The 21330-nt window shown below is 47.2% G+C and overlaps 1 protein-coding gene across 7 annotated transcripts in view; it reads left to right on the top strand.

Moving 5' to 3' along the window:
• Positions 1 to 21330, top strand: part of LOC147026324 (uncharacterized) — a 126453-nt gene that overhangs the window by 33449 nt on the left and 71674 nt on the right. For all 7 annotated transcript variants that reach the window (XM_085881626.1, XM_085881625.1, XM_085881624.1 and 4 more), the window contains 2 exons: positions 1443 to 2158; positions 2856 to 3034. In XM_085881626.1, the coding sequence (XP_085737752.1) occupies positions 1443 to 2158; positions 2856 to 3034 (895 nt within the window). The remainder of the gene's footprint in view (positions 1 to 1442; positions 2159 to 2855; positions 3035 to 21330) is intronic.

The raw sequence follows: 21330 nt of genomic DNA, 5'->3' as shown, positions 1-21330 counted from the left end.
GCGCAATTATTTTATAGTTAGGATTTTACGTTCCAACCAATGACTCCCAACAACTCTGCTTTTGGCATTGTCCACGCTCTTTGCTCCCCGGTGAGCGAGCGCGTGCGTGGGTGGAGTTTAACATGGGCATGGCGTCCCTCTTTGGCCAATCGGCAAGGAGCGGGCATCTCACCTGCCCCGTCCCCCACTCAACACTATCGCCGTTACGCACGTGGTCGGAGGTGAGGAGGTAGGCGGAGCTACAAACGCCTCCGATTGGGACTCCACCCATAATGGTGGGAGTTGCCCCGTCCATCGTGGGCCTGACCAATGGGAGACAGCCAGGGAATCGTGCGATGGGTCCGACCAATCAGGAGGCGAGTGGCCTTGAGAAGAAGCCCCTCCCTCCTAAAGAGGATGAGTGGTTGTCGGGACCAGCGTTCGAGAGACGGAGATCGTGGTTTTTGCCGAGCAGCCTGTCATCGTGTGTGAGACATATTTCTTGTGGGAAAGGACATTTCAATTTAGACATTTCCAACCTGGCATCCAAAGCCAGTGAGTGGTTGTCGACAAGAGTGCGTTCTGGAGGATCGTGGATCATGGCGATAGCAGTTGACCATCTCATCAAGGGAGACCACCTCGTCTCGCCTCCTTTGGGTTCGGCTGCGCTGGTCTGTGTTTTTTGGCGACTGGAGGTCTGGGAAGGTGTGGACGTCGAGCCACGCGAACGCAGCCATGTAACTAGCACGTTCTCTCCCCTCAGCTCGTCTTCCCTCCGAGCTGAAGGGGGCAATAAAAGACCTGACGGGGTCCATTTCTTTGGGTGTGTCTGAGTGTGAGCCATCATTTTATCATTTTACTAATATGAATTCTGGGCTGCAAATATTCCAAAACACACACACACACACACACACACACACACACACACACACACACACACATACACACATACACACATACACACATACACACATACACACATACACACATACACACATACACACATACACACATACACACATACACACATACACACATACACACATACACACATACACACATACACACATACACACATACACACATACACACATACACACATACACACACATACACACACATACACACACATACACACACATACACACACATACACACACATACACACACATACACACACATACACACACATATACACACATACACACACATACACACACATACACACACATACACACACATACACACACATACACACATACACACATACACACATACACACATACACACATACACACATACACACATATACACACATATACACACATATACACACATATACACACATATACACACATATACACACATATACACACATATACACACATATACACACATATACACACATAATGTTGCTGTTGTGGATAGAAATGAATCATTTACAATTTATTTATATTTCCCAGGTGCCAAGACATTTGGAGTGACATGGATGCAACTCGGCTCAAGGCATTCCAGCTGATGTCAGAACAGGATAGGTTGAAAAGTGTGAGACATAGAAGGCATGCGAAGACCTATACCTGTAAAGATGCTGCTTCTCCTGAAACGGGAGAAGCACAAGTTCAGTACCTGAATGAGGAGATGGGGTTGCACCCAACTGGACATGCTGAAGTGGCTTGCAATGGTTTTGTGTCAACCATTTGCTGTGGACTTGGAAAATGTGCACAAACTCTTGCTGTTGGGAAGGAAGGGAAATGCAGTATGCACCATCTAGAAATAGGGAGTGGCCATGACAGCCAAATTAATATGACCCCTCAGCTTCGCTCTGACCATCCTGCTGCAGCAGAGGCTTTTCGATTATTGACCTGTAATGGGTCACCTCAACATAAAGTTGGCAGTAGTGATGAATCATCTCCCCTTCATGTGCAGGACACGTGTCAGGATAAAAGGCCATCCCGACTCAGCAAATCACATGCCAGCCAGTCTCGAGGCCATCTTTGGAACCAAGATAGTTTTGCGTGCCAGAGAGATATTGCTCCCATTCATAAGGCACTTCAGCCGAAAATGAAGGGCCAAGTTGTGGTTGACCCTTCTTTTTGTGGCAGCTGGTATCATGAACAGGGTAATAGGTCAAGTACACACCAAAAGAAAATGGAAACGACTCCAGATCTGAATTGCAAAGGTATGGGCAATTTGTTGGATTTCATATTGCTCTTGTGACAAAAGCTCATCCTTAAAAAAAAAAAAAAATTCAATTTTTAATGAACCCAAATGTGCATAGTCCTGATTGATAAACAATTACCCTAAATAATCAGGAAAGTACGAATTGTCTTTTAGCTGGTGTGTGTGTTTGCTGTGTCTGATATTGTCCTATTTCAATTACGTATTGAACATAGCATAAAATGAAACATTCCTTCATTTGACATAAATTGTTAATGCACTCATTCTCGAGTCATGGTTGGACTAATCGTAATTGTTGGCTCGTAATACATAGTGTGGAAAGGATGCAGGCATTTCGTTCCTTCACTTTGCTTTATAAATAGACAAGTCACTCCACGTGGGGTTATGGTATGCTTAGCATGCCACCCTGCCTGCAGGCAAGCTTGTATCTTAACTGTGCTGATCACTGATCTTTGCATAGGCATGGAGTGTTATAGGTTTGAGGTTGTTGGTGTTTTTTGGGAATGAGTATAAATTAGTTGTGCTTTTAAAAATCCTACTATGTATACAGCATACCCTGTGTGTGAATTCTGTGCCAAACTGTAATGCAATACTTGCTAGGTGAATGGAATGCTTGTATTGCTGAGAATCAGGCATATTTTTCTCAAACTGGTTTTTTTTTTTTCTTCATGACGTTTTAACCCTACCTGTTTTTCTAGGTGTCGGAGTGAAGTCACCTGTTCCGGGTGTGAGTCGTCTGAGCGAGTGTTGTGCTGACGCAGTGTATGAAGTTTCTTCCATGGATTATTGTGGACTACCAACTCATTTGCTTAATATTCTGGATGATCTTCAACTTGAACCTTCTACGAATGGGTCTTGCAGCCCACTGTCATCAAAGGTACATTCTAAATTATGTTACTTTAATTATTCACAGGTGTGTGTGTGTGTGTGTGTGTGTGTGTGTGTGTGTGTGTGTGTGTGTGTGTGTGTGTGTGTGTGTGTGTGTGTGTGTGTGTGTGTGTGTGTGTGTGTGTGTGTGTGTGTGTGTGTGTGTGTGTGTGTGTGTGTGTGTGTGTGTGGCTTTTTAACTTTGATTTGTTGACTTATTGTTTTGCTGTAGTAAAAATGTATTTGTTGTTCATGGAAATTGGGCAGCAGTCATTTTAACTTCCTGTCATTGCTCTTTGAGTTGAGATCTAAATGTTTCTGTTGGAAGTGAGTTGTTCATGTTCCCAATTATATTTGCTTTTGAAATGTTTTATCTTCAGATTTTCACTGTACATTCTGTTAGCTCCTCTGTCCATCATCACAACATGGAGAAACCTGAGGGCTACTCGCTTTCGAATACATATATTTGAGATTTTTGTAAGTCTCACCAACCTCACTAAAATGTGTTTTGTCTGACAATGGCTGCTGTGAAAAGTTTGATGATTGATCGTTTATCCACGAATATCTGATAAAAATTTCAGAGCTGCTTGATAGAAAGTGCTGGAATGTTTGGAGAAATCTGATCATGAATGTCACAAGAAGTTGGTCACGACTTGACGGAGCTGGATCATCATCATCCTCATCGTCATTTTATGGCCATTTCCATGCTTGCATGTGTAAGCTGTGGTTCACCTAATGGCTGCTTTCCAGGCTGCATGATCCCTTGCTAGCCTTCTTGTTCAGCCTTTAACTCTAAGATCATCTCTCAGCAACACATCCCATGTTTTCCTCTGACAGCGTCCAGCTCTCCTTCCATTCACATTCATATTTATGCACCTCTTCACACAGCTGCCCACCCCCATCCTTTCCACATGTCTGAACCATCTCAACTTACCCCTATGCATAACCTCACTAATGCTTTCTACACCTAACCTATTTCTTAATTCCACATTTGATTTCCTATCCTTCAGTGTCACATCACACATCCACCTCACCATTCTCATTTAATTTTGTTCACACCTCCTTTCATCCTGCTTTTTAATCACCCATGTTTCGCTGACATACAACATCATGCTTCTCACACAAGCTGCATAAAGTTTTCCCTTTAATTGGAGAGAGGTCCCTTTCAATGTCAACAGGGGTAACAACTCCCTGAACTTCCTCCAGCCACTTCTAAGTCTTGCAGTCACTGCTGTCTCCACACCACCACCTGCACTAATCATATCACCAAGGTAACAGAATTTATCTACACATTCCAGAGATATATCCCCATAAACTAACCTTTCCACTTTAACTGGAGTCACTTGTTAACCTGTGCAAACAGCACATTTGAAGTCTGGTACCACCTGCAGTCCACCCCTGATGCCACTACACCTCTTATGCACCCAGCAGTTGCTGGATTTATACAATATTGAATTGCCACCTACACCTTTTCTCCAGACATCACAGGGTCACCTCCCTATTTTTCTTCCCCCCCCCCCCACACTTCCTTTTCCCATACCATACTTTCGTGTTCCCTGAATCCACTTTCAGTCCTCTGTCCTCCATACGCTCCTTCTATACTGCATATATACCCATTAATTCTTCCACAGTGACAGCTATCAGCACTAGGTCATCAGCATACAGGAGTTCTCAAGGTGAGCCTCCTCTAAATTCCTCTGATATAGCCTCAATAACCATAATGAACAGGATTGGGCTCAAGAGTGAACCCTGATGAACATCCACTTTCACTTCACAATCCTCACTCTGCACTCCATTTACCCTCACAGAGGTTTTTGCGCCATCATACATTGCCATGAATACCCCCAACTAACCAATCTTCCAACGTAACTTTCTCATGGACCATTGCACCACTTCCCGAGGCACCCTATCAAACGCCTTCTCCAAATCCACAAATATAAAGTGCTGTTGTTTTTTTCTTCTCCAGATATTTTTCCTGCAATTGCCTCTATCATGCCCCTTCCTGCATGAAACCATGATAACTGGCTATAATAACTTTTATTTTGGTATGTTGGCAGACCTGTGACTCAGCCTAAACACCTCCCATGTGTATGTACGTCCAAATTTCGCTCGGGCAATGATTGAACAATGCTATTGACTGTAGGAATGGGGTGAAGTATCGAGTAAAGGTCACAATTTGGCCGTAAGGGTGTCTGGGTCAATATCACACGTCACACTTGAAGCCATGACTGGGAGAAATCACATACGAGGCCCCAAGATACTATATGTTATAAACAATATATATATATATATATATATATATATATATATATATATATATATATATATATATATATATAGTGCACATATAATCCCATGGCTAGAAAAATTGGTCAGGCAATGGGATACATCATTCATTCGTAAAGCCTCATTTAAGCACCTTTATGAGCTAAAGATCATTGCGTCCCACTCGTCGAGGAAGCTCAGATCCATGAGTCTGTGATGGAAGCGATATGCACAGAATGCTTCAGGGATGTCGGGTTTCCTCCAAATTTCTTTCATTTGATGAATTGCTCTGCCTGTGAAACACCAGGTGACCATTTATAGCTCGTCTGTGATTCAAATCCAGGCTAAACGACTCAGAAGCGAGTGCTCATTGCAGACCTCTAAGCATATTGTTGTGGTTCTACAAAACCGCATGCCTCTAAGGCAATGGCACCCAACATACAGTGATCCCCAGGCAGTTATTTTGTTTGTCTTCGTGCAGTTAGACCTCCGCTCATGTCTAGTGGGTTAACGGGATGAAGTGCATTGCGTGGGTCTCACAGGTCGGTCTATTAACTCGTATTCTGATTTCAACTCCAACCCTTTCCTTTCAGCCGTAGTTCAAAATAAGCAAGAAGGCACACACGCCATTCAATCTGTGATTGAATAATAAGCACACCACGATGCCCCCTTGGGTTGGAACCACCAAAAGCCATTACACCGACACCACACAGACATCGCACACCATTATTTCATTCAATTCTGCATGCCAATTTCCAACCGGCATCTTACCTTACTTCACACCTCGCTCACCAAACCTCACCACTTCGACCACAAACACTTCCCGCACATGGGAAAAAATATTCCTACACCTCCTCGTACCTTTGCATCGCTACAATTCGTCACTTTATATTGATGAGTGCTGCACGACTCGGACTGTCCTCGGGACCGCACAATGTGGGGCCAAGCAACAGACGTGAATAAGTCGACCGCATCTCTCCGGAGTTGTCCATGGTGAGCACGTGGAATTGATACGACCCTCATCCAGTCACCAGACCACGGCAAGACGGGTGGTGGGGAGGGGTCGCGGGAAGGGCGATCCGGGAGTTTGGTACGGGGCTCGGGTGTGCATTTTGGCTCGTGAGAGTGTCCTGTGGGTGACGGGGAAAGTCCGTTGCGATTCGGCATTTAGGTTCCACTCTGAGTACGTTCAGGGCCAGGGTGCTGGCTCAAGGACCATACCCTATGTTGAGTCAGGAGCTCCGAACCGTGTCAAACCGGATGGGCAACTGAGACAGTTTCTGGCCCTGGAGCCTGGCAGGACATGGCCAGGGCCACTTTGGCCCAATAGAGGAGCAGGATTCAGGTAACTGCGTGTCGCTTGCGGGTCTTCGCCCCGTCCTTCGCCCCAGGCTTATAAAAGGCGGAGCGTGGAGCCGTTCACTCTTCCTTTCTGCTCCTCTTGACTCTTCGTTGGCTTCTCTTTGTTGCCTGCTCTTTGCTACCTCCCCTTCGCTGGCTCTTCGTTTGCTGTTTATGTGCGATTGCCAGGACGTGCTTCTTCTTGAGAGCCTGATCCGAGGCGACTGCCAAGACTCCTTGCCGTGCTGTAGCGTTTCGCCACCCCCGTGCAGCCAGACGGACCAGTTCTGAGCGCCTTGCCATGAGCCCCAGCAAAGTGACTAATCCGAAGATCACGAGCCACATCTCGAGGTGGGAACGCTCAGACGGAGCGTTCTAAGGAGGTTTACGTTACACAAACAGACCTATGCATGGCTCGGTTGAGGATCTTTCGCCTCATGAATCTTCTCTCTCTCTCTCTCTCTCTCTCTCTCTCTCTCTCTCTCTCTCTCTCTCTCTCTCTGTCTCTGTCTCTGTCTCTGTCTCTGTCTCTGTCTCTGTCTCTGTCTCTGTCTCTGTCTCTGTCTCTGTCTCTGTCTCTGTCTCTGTCTCTGTCTCTGTCTCTGTCTCTGTCTCTGTCTCTGTCTCTGTCTCTGTCTCTGTCTCTGTCTCTGTCTCTGTCTCTGTCTCTGTCTCTCTCTATCCACCTCCCGATCTAATCCCGTCTTCTTTGGACACACAAAGAGCATCATTACTGACTCGCAATCCCATTTTCCTCTGGCATGATACCGCACCCCCCCCCCCACATTGTACTACACTTCACCACACCTCCCACTCCCACACCTTATACACCACCAGTATTCCTCCCTCTCTCTCCCGAAGCGTACTGGGTTGCGTTGGTCCGCCGACCGTGACAGGTATTTTCTGGCCGTTTATCCTCATCTGCTCTCTTTCTCTCTGGGCTATATCTAAGTGCGTGCATGCGTGATGGCGCCTGTCCTTGTTTAAGTTAAGATTGTTGAAGTTATAATGGGATAGGTCTGCTCTGTGCCTGCTTTTGTAAGATTGCTTGCCTTTTGCCATACCCCACAAATTCCTTGCTTTCCCTGCTTAACATACAAATAAATCCAATTCACTGTGCCACGTACTTTTCCTTGCCATTGTAAAAAAATGCTTTGTATAGAAATGTTCCCAGCTCATTTTTGTCTTTTCCTTCATTGGTCCAGCATGGTTCCCACTCTAATTTAACCGGGATCTTATCCCCCAACGATCTGTTCCCCTGCCGGTACGGTCTTGGCAGTTATGCTCAGCTGCATCTTATCTGGTAAGGTGATCCGGTTTTAGCAAGGGTTTGTCCCGGGTAACAAGATCATGTGACCTTGAGGTAAACGGTATCAGACGGCGGACGCAAAGTCACGTGGTCGAGTTATTGGCGTTCACGGTCAATGAGCGACCTGGTGCATCACAAAGTTATTTGTGTGTGACTGCCTGCGATTCCGGAGAGCCTCGTGGGATCCCGAGGTAGCTCACCCCTCGTAGTCTTCTCACCCCCGACCCCGGGTTCACAACATTATCTCCAAGGGGGGGGGGGTGCATACCTCCAAGGCATCCTGCTAGCCTTCTTAAAAAAGAGCAGAGTGCGAAAGTAGCATTGAAACACAATTGTTCAAGAATAGTCTTATCATGAGGATAATTGTTTTATTAGCAGTGTGCTGGTTTGTCATCGATCCTACATTGACAGCATCAACATTCTCTCTTCAAAATGGCGTGTTGGCCTGAATCAAGTTTTGTAAATCTGGTAGGTTGTAGGTGTCTGCTTTGCGTTTATTGTTGCTTCTGTTGTGGTGTCTGTGCAGCCCATGTCCTGTGTTTTCTCTCTGCCACTGGTCTGCTTTTGTGCAGATGCTTCAACAGTTATTTTAAAAGTTCTGATTCACCTTCTCTCCATCTTCTGTTGATCGAGCTGAGAGGGTGCAACTAGTAGTTGAATCTTTGGGGATGGAATGGGGGGGGGGGGGTTCTTAAAATGTTTTCTTAAAAAAAATTCTGGCCCGAATTCATGCTTCAAAATTATTTTGCTGTGCTGAAGGCTGTGCTAAAATATGCCATCATGATTTTACCGTGCTTTGGGGTCAAGACCGTCTGTTCGGTCGAAGCAGTTTCTTGGCGAGGTTTCCAATCCTGGACGAGTCACCACTTCGACCCAGAGCAGGATTTTGGAATTTGTGGTGATAGTGATTGCCCGTCTCCTCTTCGTGAAGAACACCGTGGGAATCTTTAACAGCCACCAACTAATGCCGGCAGACAGCCCAGTTTAATGTCCATCCAAATGATGTCCATCCTAACATCCAAATGTCCATCTTAACACATTGATTAATCACCCTGTCTGTGAAACATCGGGATGTGTTTATAGTTATAGCTGGGTCGTTGTTCGAACACAGAGTAAAGAGATCAGAGGTGAATGTGTGTACATCTAGGCCGTCTTTCCAGCGCTCTAAAATATGTCATTTATTTAATAACTCCTCCCCCCCCCTCCCCTCAACAACATAACTACAAACGGTTGTTTACATTTTATGTATGGAAATAAGGGGAAAGATCAACAGCATACCTCAGCAGACAGTCAGGGCGCACCCATTCAGGAATGCCTTTCTTTGACAAAAACGTTCCAAAAAAGCTCTTTTATGGTTTAGTTGCAGATTAAATAGTCAGGAATGTGAGAGTAACCACATACTGGATCATAACCACATACTATTGTCATAACCACATGCTGTGGGAGTACCTCCTGTTCAGCTGCCTTTCACAGGGCAGCTCACCGGGTGACAGGTTTGGAGCAAAGCCTTCGGGATCCCCATTTTTTGATGATGGGAGAAAAACACGGGGTAACCTTCCTGGGTCGGATTGCAGTGGTGTGTCGGGGTCCTACTGAGATGTCATCCACCGGACAGCAGTCTCCTCGGGGTAACCTGAGGTTTTGATTGGGATAGATTTGTTTTTCTTCTTCATGTCACTCACCCTTCGGGTGAGTGCCTGGAATGTCTTATCTTGAGGAGAGGATGATCACTTCTCTCTGTTATCATCTGAGCTCCAGCATTTGAACATCGGTGTTGCAGCCCTGTCTGAGCTTCTTGAGACCAGACAGTGGTGATATCATGGTGGATGGCTACACCTACTACTGGTCTGGTCGCTCTGATGTTTACCATGCCGAAGAAGTTGCTGTAATTGTGTCCCATAGGCTAACTCCCATGATAGTTGAGGTAACACCGGTCACTGAACGTATTGTTGTGGGCCGGCGACCAGTGGCGAGAACGACCACGAGGTGGAGGAGGTTACGTCGTCTCCCACCAGACTCCCCGGAATTGTAGGCCGTCGCTCTCGGATAATTCCGTGAGCCGGCGGGTCACTGAACCGACAGTGGAACGCCAATATCTCGACCGCGTGGCGTAGGGTCTTTTTGTCTGGAACCAATTCACCTAAGTAACCACGCTGTCTCGGCTACCGGGGATCCACGCCCTCGGCATGTCTTGCTCAAACCGGATCACTCTACCGACTGCGGTAGAGTTCCAACTACCAACTCCGGTTCGGCTGCAGTCGAGCGGAGCTGCCAAAGCCGTCCCGGCTAGGATGAGCAGATTAACGGGAACAAAGACCCGGCTAAAACTCAGATCCGAACCATGCTGGACCAATGAAAGAAAGGACGGAAACGAACTGGGAACATTTCTAATAATGGTTTATTTACAATAAAGTCACAGATCAAGACTTATCGTGGAATACGCAAGAAAGAATTCACAATGATCAGAAATAAACACTGAAGCAGTTCTACTTAAGAGACGGCGCCACACACGCAGACACACACGCAGACACACACGCAGACACACACGCAGACACACACGCAGACACACACGCAGACACACACGCAGACACACACGCAGACACACACGCAGACACACACGCAGACACACACGCAGACACACACGCAGACACACACGCAGACACACACGCAGACACACACGCAGACACACACGCAGACACACACGCAGACACACACGCAGACACACACGCAGACACACACGCAGACACACACGCAGACACACACGCAGACACACACGCAGACACACACGCAGACACACACGCAGACACACACGCAGACACACACGCAGACACACACGCACACACACACGCACACACACGAAAATAAAACCCAGGTGTTTTTTTAGGACACCCGCAGCCTGGGAGAGAGACGAGCTGGGGTCACGGTTCGGCAGGGTACCTGCACGTTGGAGGGGTGGGGTGCTCCATGGTGCGGCACCTGCCAATTGCCGTGAAGCCCGGGCCACAGTCACACGCGTGGGGCTTGTGTCCGCGGAGGAACTTGAGAGGAGTAGTCGGAGTCCCAGGGCGGGGGTCAGGGTCGTGGAGAGGACTCAACAAAACTTCAACGAATGCCCCAGACTCCAGCAACGAACGCCCCGTCTCCAATAAACCTCCGACGAACGCCCTCGAATGCCCCACGCAGAGCTGAACTCCTGAAGTGAACTGAACTTGGACTTCAGCTCAGAACACACGACACACACCAACCAACTCACTCCTCCAAAGAACTCCCCTCAAGACTGAGGATGGTGTCGTCTTTTTATGGACCTCCCCGAACGTGGCGGGGGCTTGATGGAACAGACGTCACTGTCCGCCCTGATTGGACAGGGCCTCCATGGATCCGCCCCTTCTGGGCGGGGTCTCGGCCTTGTTGGGGGAACCCCTTCCCCCCTCCACGCGTGTTTGCACTCGTCGAGCAAGAGTTACAACATTGAAAAGGAACGTTTGTGGAAGCGGCAAGGAACGGCTGCAAGATCTTGCCTCGGCATGTCAGAGTGCGAGTAGACAGCGGGTGGGTCGTGGATGGTGATGGGGGATGGGATGGTTGTTGGATGTAAATATTCAATAACCTACCTAAAAAATCATTGCAATGCACATCTTTGATTCTCCCACTAGACAAAAGGAAGGGACCTGTCTTCACATGTACTTCATGGAATAACTGACTTTTGGGACATCTGTATGTTTGAATACATATGGTTTCCAGATCCGTAACAGTATTATGAAACTGAGGATTCATCACTCCTTGGGTGTCATTTCCCTGGTCTCTGTATATGCTCCTGCTGAAGCGAGTGATCTCACTGTGAAGGATACATTGTATGCCATGCTCAAGTCTGTGCTATATTCGTGCCTCAGGTGAAATACTCTTCTCGTCTTGGGGGATTTCAGTGCATCGACTGGCATTGACGGGGATGGTTATGAGACGTGTTGGTCCCCATTAATCTGGAACTGTGAACCAGATTAACACTAAGTTCCTTGACTTTGCAAGAGGTCGTGGACTTAGAGTGGCTGTTTCATGGTTTCAGCGCCCACAGGCTCATCACTGGACTTGTCATTCCAACGCTGGTGGTGTGGCAAAGGAGATTAATCATGTGCTCGTTGATGGCCACTGGAGGATTATTCAGAACTCCAGTCTATTGGAGTGCTCAGTTCCTCAATACCGACCACAGGCTTGTTGTAGCAACTCTGAAGTTGCAGCTTAAATCCAGGAGAATTCTACCATCCAGCATTGGCTGGATGTTGGCAAGTTCAGGGATGAGAGAGTAGCTGAGGAGTTTGTGAACAGGCTGAGTGGACACTTGGGGGGTCTGGGTGCTTTGGGGGGGTCCTGAAGAGTTGTGGAGTGCCTTCAAGACCACCTTCCTTGATGTTGCCAGTGGATGTCTTGGAACTCACCGCAGGACAAAGAAGAATTTTGTCTCAAGGGACACTGGATACCATTGCCCAGAGTCACAGGGCCAGGCTGAATGGCAGAGCTGAGCTGTTCAGGGAGCTGAGGCGTAAAACTGTACGTGCACTGAGGGTGGACAAGGAGGCCTATGTGCGAGGAATCTGTGAGGGGGTAGAGCATCACCTGTGGACAGGTGATTCTCGTCCGGCTTACAGGGGAATTCGCGCATTGCGTTCAACCAAGCCCATCCCTCGGAGCACTGCAGTTAGAGCAGAGAGTGGTAGGCTCTTGACAGAGGAGTCTGAAGTGAAGGCCTGCTGGGCCAGTTACTGTGAGCGCTTGTACCAGGCTGATCCCCCAGCTGTCGAGTTGGACGTCAAGGGTGTTACAATCCCTGTTGCTGACCCTCGAATCAACTGTGGTCCACCTTCGCTTGTGGAAACACGGGCTGCGGTGAACCGGTTGAAAAGGGGCAAAGCTCCAGGGATCTGTGGCATCCATGATGAACTTCTCAAGGCTGGTGGAAATGCTGCACTCGTGTCGTTGCATGCAGTTATGTGCTCTGCCTGGAACACGGGCATCATCCAAACTGATTGGGAGAGGGGCCTTGTTGTTCCTCTTTGGAAAGGGAAGGGTGATCGCCAAGACTGCAACAACTACCGAGGGGTGACGCTGCTCTCAGTGCCGGGCAAAGTCTTTGCTCGGATAATTCTTGATAGGGTTCGCCACCATCTGCTTGAGCACCAGCGTCCAGAGCAGTCAGGCTTTACACCAAAGAGGTCAACGATTGACCGTATCCTTGCTCTTCGTGTCCTCACCAAACGCAAACGAGAGTTTCGGCAAGCGCTGCTTGCAGCCTATGTTGATCTCTGTAAAGCGTTCGATTCAGTGAATCGGGATGTCCTCTGGAGGATTCTTGGTCTTTGTGGGGTGCCACCAAAACTGATCGATCTGATGTCTGAACTCTACTCTGGTACTGAGAGTGCTGTGAAGTGTGGTGGTACCATCTCTGACTTATTTCCAGTTGTTACTGGAGTTCGTCAGGGGTGTGTACTGGCCCCCACACTTTTCAGCACTTGTATGAACTGGATTTTAAGCCTGGTGTTGGTGCAGTGGTTAGGGCAGCGGCTTGGGATCCAAAAGGTCCTGAGTTCAAGCCCCGTTGGGCCACTGAATTAATACACCAGGGGGTTGACTCTGCCTGTCATCCTTCCGAAGTCAGCGAAATGAGTACCAGTATACTGGGCCGGTGTATACCCCGGTTAAAATAGGTGTACCATATCCCTGTGTCGTAAGAGGCGACCAGGGTTGCGTCAGGAAGGGCATTCGGCGTAAAACATGTGCCAAATCACTATGCGGATCATACGGATGATCCGCTGTGGCGACCCCTAACGGGAGCAGCCGAAAGAAGAAGAAGAAGAAGAAGAGTATGGACTGGATTTTAGGGAGGATGTCAGAGAGATCAAGCTGCGGTGCATCGTTTGGCTAAAACGTCAATGTGTGACAGGGCCCTTAGGAAGGGCATGTATCTAATAGTAGTCACTGGCATGGTCTTCTCACAGATGATGGAGTTAAACCCATTCCAGGCTGGTATTGACTGTTCTGCATCTCGTTCCTGTAGACGAGCGAGTTGCCATAGGAGGTCTTTCTGATTTGCTTTTCTGTAACTGTCCGCATTCTGGCGAACATCGGTAACTGTTACGTGGGCCTCTGATGGCTCAGGTCTGCGTGCAGGTTTTACATACCTAAAAACAGTAAAGACAAGCATGCAACCCACCACCATATTCTACAAGATCACTAGATGAACATGTATGCATTACATTCATTACTACATGACATGATAAATACATTGGTAGAGCAAACCAACACCTTACACTAATTGGTTAAATAGCATTAAGAAAAGCATTGCACTAACACATTCTAAGATTATGTCACTCTATTGTTATAATAACCAAGCAAAATTATGTAAATTTAGCACCCCCAGCAACACACTGCTGGATGCTTTTGGATGAAATACATATTATTACCTTCGTATGTCATCATCGAGTGTTTATGCATTGGCAGAAGAGAGTGACTTTTCCTTGACTCGTTTTACTTGACATTTTGAAGCATCTATCAGGCAGCACTTGTACAGGACTGCAGCCATAGCATGGGCTGTGGATTTGCCATCAAGGGTCTCTTCATTTTGGTCAAAATTATAAATGGCAGCATCCACCATAACAAGGTCATTCACACTTTGAAGTCCACTAGGTATGTACACGTCTGTCCCTTTTTGGTTAAGTGCAACTGATGTAAGAAACCTCCATACTTCATCGTAGGACACAGAGTAGCCCAAGTCATGAAGATAATCAACCAGTTTCTTACTCCCAAACAAATGATGCACAGAGATTCCTAAACTAGACTTATTGGTGTCCATATTCGCCGACTCTGAGCAATGATATTTTGGCATATAGCAATGATCTTCAGCTCCCAAGTTTGAGAGTCACCATTGGCAAAGCAAGATACAGAGTCAAATGCTTGTTTGCTCACACACCATGATAGAAAATCATACAGACAATCTGGCACAAATTTTCCACACTCCTCTAGCTCCAGACCAAAACTAGATATGTAGTTGTCACTTTCAGTTATATTACTCATATGGCTTCTCAGGATTGCTGCTGCCATATGCAAGATCTGATATTCATCAAGCTGATATTTTGCTGAATGTAAATCAGAAAACTCAATGTCATCATCAGTTTCCATGTGTGATGCTTGTTGGAATGCATCACCAATTGTCATGTTGCCTGAACAGACCAAGTCTGATTTTCCACGGCATTGCACGAAGATTAGTCTGTTTCCATAATAATTTTTTAGCTTTGTCTTTAACTTCTAGGACTAATATTGTTGTGCATCAGTCACCCCTATCAGTGTGACCACTCCTCATTTTCATAAATGCCAAGGTGAGCAAATGAAAAAAGCCAAGAATTCACAAGGTTTCAGAAAAGCGATGATAATAGAAAACCTATACGCCAAGAAAACCTATTGAAAACCAAGACGCCAAGGTGAACAACAAATAGCCAAGATCTTGTGAAAAAAGCCAAGGAGTGGTCACACTGACCCCTATGTCAACCAATGCTTGGACATACTTTTCTTTCAGGAGAGAGAGGCTTGTCAGTCAATTTTTGGGATCGCTCTGATTTCTCAAGCTCATTCTGAACAACGTGGAATACTTTCTCGTGACAAGTCTGTTCTTTGTCAGATGTGGCTGCCTTCGAACATGCTGCTTCAATGTTGCGATCACTGATATAATGTCCATAACAACTCCGATGATACTTTGCATCAAAGGCAAAGAGGTCTGAATGTGTAAGCATTCGAGTATGAATCTATTCATCATTTCGTTTGGCGGCTGCTTCCAGAACTCTGTCTGGTGGATTTACCACTTCCAGTTGTAATTCAAGTCAATTTTTCTGATTTCTTGTCTCCTTTGCCACAAACAAAACATTGAGTACGGATATTGAAATTGGAGGAATGTGATGTACTGCTTTGCCACAATGAGGGACTACTTGTAGATGGACCTGCGGCATCATCATACATGTAATTGTTTGAGGAACATGTATATTTTGCACGGCAAAGTTTGTGGAAGCTCGCATGAATCTCGCTGGAGAGAATTTGGTCTTCTAAGGGGGAAAATAATTCATAGACATCATCTTTGCGTTTCTTACATACATTCATGATAGTCCTAAGGCCATCCTGGGTTGGATTCTTGACAACAGCACCTCCTTTTGTAAGGGATTTGAAGCACAATATACATTGTTTAGTGTTCAAATGAGGTTTCTTTTCAGGAGGTTCACCGTCCATTATGCTTTTCTTGTACTGCATTCAATGATGAAAGTTTATCTGCCCTACAAAGACAAAGAAGGAATGGTAAAATAACAGGGACTAAAAACATGTTCCTCGGAATTGGATTTGACACATACACACTCTTATTTTTTTTTTTTAGGCAAAACAATACTGTCACAACCTAATTATGTACTGCCCTTTCAGATTTCCTACAAAATGACACCTTATTTGTGCAAATCGGTTGAAAATTGCAGGTTTAACAGTCATTTTCGTGATTTCGCAACATTCACCAAATTATTGGAGACTACGAACACAAATCATGACCAAAATACATGCTATCCACAATATATTTTTTCACAACCATCCATTTCCTACTTCAGACATCCCAATAAACCAAAAAATTATGGTTGTGGTTTGTTCTACCTTGGGGAGGGGTTACCCTGCTTTTTGAGGCCCTTATGGGGAATGGCCACAGCCTAAAAGGACACATACAACAGGCACAAATAACGGTTGTAGTGTGTTAAATAAGGTGGTGTATAAAGCACTGCATTTACAGCTGTAAACTTTCTGGATTTTTTTTTTTCTACAATCTTTAAAGTCTCTCATTTCAATTGAATTATATACTTGAACACTGAAGAACACAAATTGCCTTCTTGCCACTTTCAAAACTCTTCCATTTAACAGCACTTGGACATTTTAAATAAAGTGGTGTATAAGACGGCATCAAAGGTGCTAAACCTTCCGAATATTTTTTATACGGCCTTTTGAAAACATTATTTTATTTCAATTGAATTATATATTTGAACACTGCAAGAGGTAAGGTGTTCCACGAACTTTAGTTTTAAATGGATTTTTCTATCGAATGTGTTTGCTCCTTCTCATTTACCCAGGACCCATCAGCTATATGTGGAACTATTAATGGAGTTTGCATTCATCTCGCTGTTGCCTTTTGTTATGGGAAACCCGAGTGGGTGTGAGTAAGTAGGCCACATCTTACTGTTGCCTCTTGTTATGGGAAACCCGAGTGGGTGTGAGTAAGTAGGCCACATCTTACTGTTGCCTCTTGTTATGGGAAACCAGAGTGGGTGTAAGTAGGCCACGTCTTAGCCATTTCCTTCCCATTATGGTTCAAGCACATCCGTAGTGTTTGCTTTCAGGGCTTTTATGCTCGGTACTCATATCGATTCTTGCTACTGGAGCTCATCTGTGTGAAAGGAGCAGTGCAGGTCAGGCCACCTTAAGTCATTACCTTTTGCAACAGCTTGAGGCGGCATTGTCTGTTATATTTGCTGATCTTCTGCGATAGATGCTGAGCTGCCTTCAGATGGTGGTTTGACTTGGTGACATCATTTGACTGCTTGCCTGGCACAGCAAAGGAAATGAACATTCACTTTTTCTACTCGTCTCGTCGATATACAAAAATATTATGTCTGCTGGTTATAGAATATTATTATAGTACCATTATTATCAGCACAAGGTTTAAAGTTTCACCAGTGTGTTCCTTTGGCTGACCAGTTCTCTTTGCCTTTCTCGAGTGTTTGTCACACAGGCATGGAAATGGAAAATAAACAAAAAAACCTGCCAAACTTATCCCACCTTTTATATTTTTCCTTAAAAGGAGAGGCCACAACCTCCAACTTGTGCTCAGCATTCAAATGCATCTTTTCTCAGATAACAATGAAAGACAGTGTACTACCCCTAGCAGTTGAAGTGTTTTTGAACAACTGTACTAAAATATTTTATAAGCTTTACAACTTAGCACTTATCTGAACATTTTTTTGAATGAATAATTTGATTTATCAAGATGTTCTTCCAATAAATCATGCCGTCTTTCTGTAGGCATAGCATCTGAGCACCAGTTTTTTTATTTTTTTTTAACAATGGCATGATGTACCATAGTACCTCCATGATATAGAGTTGCTCACTGATGATGGAATGGCTTCCAAGGTTTAGAGCTGCCTCATTGTTAATGGACTAGTGGAAACCTCTGCTGATTTTGTCATAAGGTCGATTATATATTGTTGTGGTTACCAAATTCGCAAACCACCATTCAGGTCCCTTAGGTGAGGTATCTCGGTAAGTACATGTGTAGTTAGGCCCAAACCCGTTGTCTAGTGGGAATACATGTCATTTATGCGAGCTGCGACTCTTCAGGATAGCCGTTTTTCTTTTACTATCTTTATTTTGGACCAACCGCCATGATTACCACCACAACCACAACATCAACCACCAACCACAACGCCGCTTCACCACAACCGCCACGACCTTCCCGTCACACCTCGCAACCGTAGCATCGCCACCGTTCTTGCCCCGCTGTGGGTACCGGTGTTGGACTCGTGCAGGGCGCGCGTCGAACAGCGTGTACAAAATCACGGATTTTGTGCTTCAAAAACGGATCAAAAACGACACACGCCCACTTTTTGCCGTCCAATCGGTGAGCGAGGGGCGATTTGGCCCCGCCTCCAGGACGATCGATATATGCAAATTTGTGGATCAAAAAGCCGTCACGCCCACTTTTTCTCGGGCCAATGGGGAGCGAGGTGAAAGGTCAAAGGGAGGGGGTCAAAGGCGAAGCTACGGGGGGATAAAAGGACCGTGTTCGTCAGTCAGGAGAATGGAGAGTCGGAGAGTCCAGAGGCGGAGAGTAGGAGAGTCGGAAGCAGAGGGTCAAGACTTCGCGGGCGGTGGAGCTGCTCGTCGTGTGCGTTGGAGTCGGAACGGAGGGGACGAGCTGTGGAAAGGCGGCGACACCAGACGAGGGGGTGCTCGCGTCGTGCAGGGAGCTGCACCCGAGGGAGGCCGACAGCGCGACCTGGCCGAGGTGGAGACGCACACCAGGGATAATAAAGATCCTCTATACCCCGAGCATCAGCAACCCCCTCCTGTTTCCCCCCGCGCTGAGATAGTGCGACCAAGGGGGCCCCTTTCCCACCCCCTACCAGACACTGCCCGCGGGGTTGGGGCGCCATCGCCGCTCCGCGTCTCATCACCAGACGGGTAGGCGCGACCCGGTCTCGGCCTCAGGCCCGCCTCATTCTTGGGGGTATTCTTTTCCTTGGTTTTGGGTATGTGTTGTCGGCGCCGTCTGTGAGGTAGAATTGTATAAGTGTTGCCGTGTGCTCGGTAGTCGGTATTAGCTCTGCATTGTGTTTTCACTTTTACATTTGCTTTTTGTGTAAATTGCATTGTGTCTTTTCTGTGTGCATTTGGTGGAATTGTATATGTGTGCTTCCCGTGTGCCGCGAATAAATGTGCTTTTGTGTTGAACTGTTTCCCGCTTCGCTTCGTCATTTCTCCCATTGAATCCCCATCTTGCTTCACGTAAAGGGTTGGTAGTGGGCTGAATACGCCCGATAATTAATCGAACCGTCGAGGTCGACGATAACACCGCTCGGTTATTCTGATAGTACGGAACGGGTCGCTTAAGTGGCCCGTGTCCGAAGTCGACCTGCGGCGAGGTGCGATCGCCCGGTCTACCCTCCGCGTGGGTACTTAGGTAGGTCGAATTTGGTGAGCAACCCTATCCCACGCGGGGGCTGATTGGCTCGATCGCGGTGAGACCGAAAGGTCCACCCGTGACTGGTTCCCGGCGTTAGTCCGAGAGGGTCACGACTGGATTGTCCGTCCGGTGGGCGACGTGCCGCGATTCGAGTTACGTGGCCGTCAGCACGCCGGCGGGCGCGAATACCGCAACACTGGTGTCAGGTCGTGGGATACAAATTCATCGCCCTCCTCGCGGCACTGGAATCGGAGAACAGGAAAACGGGCTGTCCTGTCTCCAATTAAATTCACGGGAATCGGTCCAGGGGTGAGAGAAGCGACCACCGATTCCCTCCAAATTACGAGCGAGCGAAATTAACCCTTTAAGAGAAGCAAGATGGCGTCTCAAGGCGAGCGGGAGCCGGGGGTATTAGAAATGTATATGTGTAATAATGTAGAGTCCATGGTTCAGGATGGAATCCCCGAGCAGGAAATGTTGATTGTGCAGGAACACGGACTCGCCCAACTGAACCCAGGGCCCGAGGTGGGTGCGGCAGCGGCCGCGGTGTATGACACCTCCCCCCCCCTCTCCACCAAGACCCTTCCCCAACCCCTGCCGAAACGGCTCACTCAAGCGCACCCGACGTGGCCCAGCTATGCGCCATGCTGGCGGCAATGACAAATGAAATAAAAAACGAAATGAAAGACATGAACAAGCAAATGAATGAAGTGAAAACGACGATGGATGCGAATACACAACAAATAAACGAAAAGATGGATACAAATACAAACGAAATGAAAGGCATGAACGAAAAGATGGATACAAATACAAATGAAATGAAAAACGAAATGAACAAGCAAATAAACGGAATGGAAGCAAACATGAAGGAAGAAATGAAAAAGTTCCGGGGTGAGACGCAGAACATGGGCCGATGCCTGCAGGCGGGCATGAAGGCCGTGACAAAGGAAATAATAGTTGAGACAAGGGAGGTAAAGGGTGAAGAGTTGGCAGAGACACGGGAGATAGAAAAAATAGAGGAAAGACTACACGAGGAAGACGGGGTAAGTGACGCACACACACACACAGAGGTAGTGGAGGATAATGGGGGTGAGCTGGCGGACTGGGTAGAGACCCAGTGCGAGCACCTGGATGACCTCCTCCAGGAACGAGGGGAGGGAGTCTGCCCCCTTGAGGCGAGTCACGACCAGGTGAGTTCGGTCGTGCTTTGCGAGGTTGAGAGGACGGGTGCTGTGGACAGGTGCTTGGAGAGCTTGGGGGGTATAGAGGCCCCGGAGACCCTTGTGGGGACACGAATCCCCAGTGTGGTTGTCCCTGTGTGTGTGGTGCAAGGTGTGAGTGCGTCCCCGTGTGTGGAAGCGACCCCGTGTGTGAGTGGTGTGGTGGCGATGGTGCCGGAGTACGTGCTTCCCAGCACGCCGTGTGTGGATGAGGCACGGAGTGTGAGTGAGGCACCGCGGGTGTGTGCCCCCGCGTGTGTGAGTGAGGCACGGAGTATGGATGAGACACCGCGGTTGAGTGCCCCCGCGTGTGTGGATGAGGAACCGCGGGTGAGTGCCCCCGCGTGTGTGGATGAGGCACGGAGTGTGAGTGAGGCACCGCGGGTGAGTGCCCCCGCACGCGTGAGTGAACGGCCGTGTGCAAGGTC

This window comes from Eptatretus burgeri, chromosome 5, assembly GCF_056783735.1.
Source record: "Eptatretus burgeri isolate ZD-2024b chromosome 5, Ebu_testis_v1, whole genome shotgun sequence".
NCBI lineage: Eukaryota > Metazoa > Chordata > Myxini > Myxiniformes > Myxinidae > Eptatretus > Eptatretus burgeri.
The sequence above is the reverse complement of the archived record's forward strand: the minus strand, read 5'-3'. Positions and strand labels throughout refer to the sequence as shown.